Consider the following 6,369-nt stretch of genomic DNA (forward strand, 5'->3'; position numbering starts at 1 on the left):
CAGCAGGTGGAGGCAGCTGAGCAGCTGGTACCTGTTCCAAAGGGGTGTGCACAGGGAGGCAGTCCGTGAATGAGAGATGCCCCTATCTCCCCACCTTTCACAGGCATCCAGAATCAACCCTGTACCTTCCTCAGGGACCCACTACTCCCTGCATCCTCCCAGGCACCCACAAACCACTATCCCCTGTCTCCTGCTCTCCCAGGTATTGCCATTTTAGCTGGCTGGGCTATGTCTCTTCAGTTTCCCATATTGGTGGGACAGGAGGGGTGCACGTGGAATATAAATCTCCTCCAGAGGTGGGGAGGCACACAGCAAAAAAAAGTTTCGGAATCTCTGGTTTAGAGGGGAGCCATGATAAATCTTCAAATATGTACAAAGTTGTTATAAAGAGGCTGGTCATCAGTTGTTCACCAAATGTATAAAACAAAGGTAATTTGCTTAGTTTGCAGCAAAGATTGTTTAGATTATATTAAGAAAATCTTTCCATCTGTAAGGACAGTTAAGCACTAGAACAGATTACCTGGAGAGGTTGTGGAATCCCCATCACTGGAGGTTTTTAAGAACAGGTTAGACAAACTCCTCTCAGGGATGGTCTAATATTTCTGCCTTCACAGACTAGATGGACTAGATGACCTCTTGAGGTCCATTCCAGTATCATATTTCTATGATTCTAGGCTTGCAGGATCAGGGTTGAAATAAGATCTCAGACATGTCTCTTTCTGCATGGAAGAGCATTGCAAGTATTAAACTGCTTAGTAGAAAAAAAATCTCTTTCTCAGACAAAAGCATAAAAGGATCTAATAGTTGAAAATTGAAGGCTGACAAATTCTAGTCGAATATGGGGTGCAAATTTTAACAGGGTAATTTGTTTACCAAGGTACGTGCTGGATTCTCAATCATATGGACTCTAAATCAAAATTCGATGTTTTTCTACAAGATATAGGCTCTAGCTCAACCAGAAATTATGGACTCATTGCATGAATTACTTGGTAAAATTTTATGACCTAGTTTTTGCTGTGACTGCTCTTTCAGTTTCTTAATTAAAGAGTGATCATCATAGTTTCTAGTAACCAAATACATGTCTTAAAACTAGCATAAAATATAATCAAAAATAGGATCAGCTCTTACTATCCAACTGTTTGGCTGATTATATTTAGATTTTTTTTCTAATCTTCTTTTTACCTGCTCTCCAACTTCTGCTATATAAACATTAGGCTTCTATAAAACATTAGATTTTGTGCAAGAATCTGAAAACAAAAAAAATCAGAACTCATTCTGCTCTCCGCTGGCCTGTTGTTCCACAGCCCAAGATTCTGTATCCAACATGCCTTGCCTCTGGATCCTGAACTTTCCACCGTTGGCACAGATAGTTTCTGTGCTCAGTTCTTGGCTTCTGATCCAGCTGCTTTGTGCTGTTTAGACACCACAGAGCAACTAGAAATCTGTTTTAAAGGGACAGAGAGACAAATTGGATGAGGTAATATCTTTTACTTAACAAGTTACTGTTGGTGAGAGAAACAAGCTTTCAAGCGACACACAGCTCTTCTTCAGGGGCAGCTCAGAAATTCCTTTGACAGAGAGGAATATTCAGCTGGCATAAAACTAGCACAGATTGTTCTATGCCATGCACTCTCCCAACCCATAGTGGGTGAAGAGGGTCAGGTCCAAACAGAGGGTGAGGCAGAGCACATAATTCTCCTCCCGATCCTCAACAGCACAGGATTCCTAGAGCAGCTGTTAGACTGGCCTAAATTATGCTGGGCTCATGCTTTCCTCTCCACTCCTCTCAGCAATACTGAACGTACACTTGGTTAAGTCAGGCATTGAGCACTCTGAGTTTTCTGTGAGGTTCATGAAGGGAGAGGCAGTCTTTCAGGTAGCCTGTTCACTGGCTGCTACAGACCTTAAAGATCAGGACTAGGACCTTGAATTGGATACAGTACTGAATACACTCCAATCTGAGCATGGTGTGCTTTGCACATGCACCAAGTGTGCCTGTTCTCGTCCCGGTATCATCATTGGTTGCTTGGTACATAGACTAAATATGCCTGTTCTGGGCTCTCCACCCTGGTCTTGGCACTGTGTGCCTATGCCAAGCTCTGCCCATGCCTGATCCAGACCCAGTCTGTGAGGCCTATTGTCTATCCCAGCAAATAACTAATTTGGCCTGACTGGGACTCTTGAGCTGGCCTCTCTGGTACCATTTTCAATGTGGCAAATAGCCCCTCCATGTCATTCCAGTCTAACACAGTTATACGTGGCTTCATATCCCAGACACAATGCAGCCCATCCAAATTGTCATAGGGTGGGACTTGGATAGATATATAGATGGCTTTGGAGATACATCCAGGGGTTGCTGAACTTCCTCAAAATTGCACACACTACTCACACCGCCACACTATGGCCCCAGATGCCAAGCAAAAGTTGGGTTAAAAGTACTAAGGTACACAGGATGGAAAACTCCAGAGAAAAGGATTTGAACTCTGTCTTAGCATACAATAAACCTCTAATCCACTGCATTGTTCAGAGAGTAGTGCTCACCAAGGAGTTTCTGAGGAAGCAATAACTCTCACAGATATAAACTGTATGTAAGCAAAGGTTCTAAAGCTTTTAGTGTGCAATAATTTTTGAAATAGTTCTAGATTGGTTCTTGGTAGCATTCAATAGCTAATGTCAGGGGTAGTCCATTCTATAAATGGGTCAGACCCTTAGATTTTCTATAGCTTTGCATCTAAAATGTTATAAGCATCTCATTTTAGGGAGGGCTGTGTCTCAGGAATCCCCTAACCAAATGATTCCACATTTGCACCACAAACTCTATTCCAGTCCCTGTTGTGGCATACCAAATTGCAAGACAACCTGTATATACATATACATTTTAGAATAATTTTATTAAAAGCAGCTCTTGATGCGGGGGCATTACCTGAAGAATTCCTGGATCAAAGGACTACAAACTTGAACCATACTCTGACCTGGCCTAACAATTTTCAAAACATATCAGTATGTATAATTATATTAGACTGCTTTGAAATACTGACACTTTTAATCCAGAAACTTTGGTTTTGGAGCAACAGTTTTAAAGGGAGCCCATTTACACAGCCCCTACCTCTCTGGAGCAGAACACAGGAAGAGTAGTAGTTAACATACATTCTCAGAAAGCTACTGAGGGCAGGACTTAATCTGCCAGTACATGGGTGTGGCTCAAGTTCAATGGCCACAGTAGGTCACCTTGAACCAACTAGTAACTCTGATAGCATGCTGTCTGCAAGAACTCTGGCTTGCTACAGGGTCTCAGTCCAGACGCTCTGGCACAGTGTCAAAGCGTGATCCACACTATAGGTCCAATCTTTTCCCTGAAAAACTTTTAAAATATTTTTTCCTTAAAAGGGCTGTGGGTGCCAGCTACTAACTGAAATAAAATCCAACTAGGTATTATTGGTGTGAGGAAAAATCAGAGCCATAGTTAGAGCTCCAGATTTGTGCAAAAAAAGTGATAATTGTAAAAAATTGATGTTAATGATGGTGATATAGCATTCAGTCCTGTATATTTGCCTGAGATGGAATTTGGGGTTTTGTTTACCCATTTGACTTTTGATATTCTTATATCCTTACTGATGTGTGAACAAAGAACAAAGACAGGGTGTGTTGCTTCTGCCTAGCCAAATGCGGTTTTTAGGATAGTGAGAAAAAATGAGGACTAGAGTCAAAGTGTTGCTGGATATGGTGGGACTTTCATATATCAATGTACAACTCCTTTCCCGAGATAAGGTCAAGCAACCAGTTGGGAAGGGTCAGGGGGATGGGGGTGGGGGAGAAACACTAAAAAACAAGAAAAAGGTGGCCTTGGCCAGGACACAACCTCACTCCCTACCCCTCCCATGGGGTACAAAAGAGGTGGTACCAAAGCCCCCAGACTCAGGACCACCCAAAACAGAACATGACTATAAATTTTAAGGGGTGGTGCCAAGGACATGCACTCAAGGTATAATTGAGCCTGCTAAGAAAGAGGAGGGAAAACGGGAGAAAGCTCTGCTGGTGTACAGAACAGTGGATATGCTTACTTGGTAACCCAATAAACATCATATTGCCTTCGGACTCTGATCTTTTGGTTTCTGTCTGCATAACAAGAACCAAGGGAGGGCTAGCGGGAGCCCTAACAATTGATATCATATTTTCTGGGGGCTGTATCTCAGGAACATCTTGTTCCAATGACCTCACATTTGGACCACTATCCTGAAATCAAGGAGATATAGTAAATTACAAGGCAATCTGAGTATGCATGTAGATTTTGGAGCACTTAGAAAAATTGGCTGTTAAGCAGTAAACTATTCTCAACTTTAACTCTAGAGGTGCTACATACACCCCACTATCATAATTTGTATTTATTCTGACATCATAGATATACCGCAAACCAGTCCAAAGCTAATGAAGACCTCTAAGCTGTAAACCCCTGAAGATGTGTTATATACTGGCAACAGTAGTTTTCCCTCTGCCACTCTCAGAATCATGCCCTTGAAGTGCAGTTTGTTGGATCACTTTCTGTGTTCAAAAATAAATATATTTTCATATGTAGTATGTAACAATTAATGTGAAATTAAACTATATTTATAGTATTTTAGTAACAATGATATCTGTCTGTCCCCTTACTAGGTAACTTATTATCTTAAGAGACTGCCTCAAAATATCTAAGTACATATTGGCATCACTTTTATTTGAAAACCACCTCCATCAAGCAAGTGATTTTTATCAGTCTCTTGAGTGTTTGCTTAATACAGGTTACTGTGTATATGTTACTGCAAGATATGTGTTAAGTAAGAAATTGCATTTATATTATTTCTAATATACCATGTATTTTAATATGAAAAACAGAAAAATTTTGTACTGTTACCTATAAGCAATATATCTGATCAAGCATGGGTTCCAAAAGACAAAATATTTGTCTTGATATTACCAATATACCCAAAATAGATATACTTAGAAAGCTAAATGAAATGGTCATTTCACAAGCTATGAACATGGAAATGAACACAGAATTTGTGTAGAAATTGACAATATTACTGCAATATGGACTGTAATATTCAGTATACACAAGCTTCACCAGATGATAACAGAGGCTGACTTTTGTTCCTTCTGTTCCCCAAATAAATAATTAAAAACTTACCTCCTCCATGGCTCTGGCAGAGATAAGGAAATCGCCATACATTTCCTAATCCCACACAAAACCCTATGCAGGTTAGCATGTACTGAGCCTTGTTATCCCATTTTGGTCTCGTATCAGCCTCTTCTTTCTCAATGGTTTCAAGTTCTGAGTGGGAAGGTATCCTATTGTCCAGGCCTGGGTTGGGCAGCTGAAGCTTCACCATTTTGGCTGAAATTACTGCTCTAGAAAAGATTTAAGGGAACAAGTAGATGGTTATAGGGTTTGAACAAAATGGGAGTGTTTAATGATAGCTTCGGCTATATATAGTGAACCTTTGGCACTAAACTTGAAAGTGCAGACGAGTGACAAAAAGAAGCGTCAGCAAATCATTTCATTAACCAAGTCAGCTCTGGTACTTATTAATGCCTTATCTGCCAAGGCTCCATTGAACACTTTGTTCTGTTAGTACAAAACATTATTACCAGTTACTGCCATTCAAGGGGTAATTTGCCCTAAAAATTCTAATCACCTAACAGATTGTGAAAAACTCCTTGACACTCCTCCTATGTAAACTCAGTTGTAATATACATTTAGCACTATCAGTTATAGAGTAAAATGATTCCAGCAGATTCAGAGCTAATAAGCGGGTTCCAGACTTCTTCCAGAAGAATAAATTTTATGGAAGTCTGTGTCATGCATAAGTTCCTATAGAACATTTATAAAACCTTATTTTTACCTCTAAGTCCCAGTAAGGGGGATTTTTACTGATACATTTACCTCTTATTTGGCTGGATAAAATCACTGAACGATGTGACCAGAAAGAAAGGAGCTGCACAGTGATTTTAAAACCCATAGCCTTCAGGTTCATAAGTGTTTACATCTAATCATCACAAGATAAAGTCTCAAGAAAGGAGATGCCTTTTTATTAATAGGCTTAAAGTCAATAATGATTCCTTAGCCTTATTTATGATTCTATAGTAGATTGTTCAACATTAAAGAAGAAACACTTGCCAACAAGTATGGCAGTTGCCACTGTTTTTTCTTATTCTCTTTATGAGTGAAACTGTGGTATCCCAGTTACTATTGTGGGTAACTGTTTTCAAATGCTGTTTCTAATGACAAACACTATTGTATACTAATATAAAGTTAACACACTGTACATATATGTTAAGTAAATTTTGCATTTTATCTTGTACTAAGGTCCACAGATTCGTTATGATAGCTTTTCA

At 39.8% G+C, this 6,369-nt stretch overlaps 1 protein-coding gene across 1 annotated transcript in view; it reads right to left on the reverse strand.

Annotated features, from left to right (window-relative positions):
* Positions 1-5,534, reverse strand: part of SLC6A19 (solute carrier family 6 member 19) — a 62,219-nt gene extending 56,685 nt beyond the window's left edge. Inside the window, exon 1 of the mRNA XM_034761491.1 lies at positions 5,162-5,534. Within this exon, the coding sequence (XP_034617382.1) occupies positions 5,162-5,363 (202 nt within the window). The 5' untranslated portion in view covers positions 5,364-5,534. The remainder of the gene's footprint in view (positions 1-5,161) is intronic.
* Positions 5,535-6,369: the final 835 nt, after the last annotated feature.

Source organism: Trachemys scripta, chromosome 2 (assembly GCF_013100865.1).
Source record: "Trachemys scripta elegans isolate TJP31775 chromosome 2, CAS_Tse_1.0, whole genome shotgun sequence".
In the NCBI taxonomy this organism is placed as follows: domain Eukaryota; kingdom Metazoa; phylum Chordata; order Testudines; family Emydidae; genus Trachemys; species Trachemys scripta.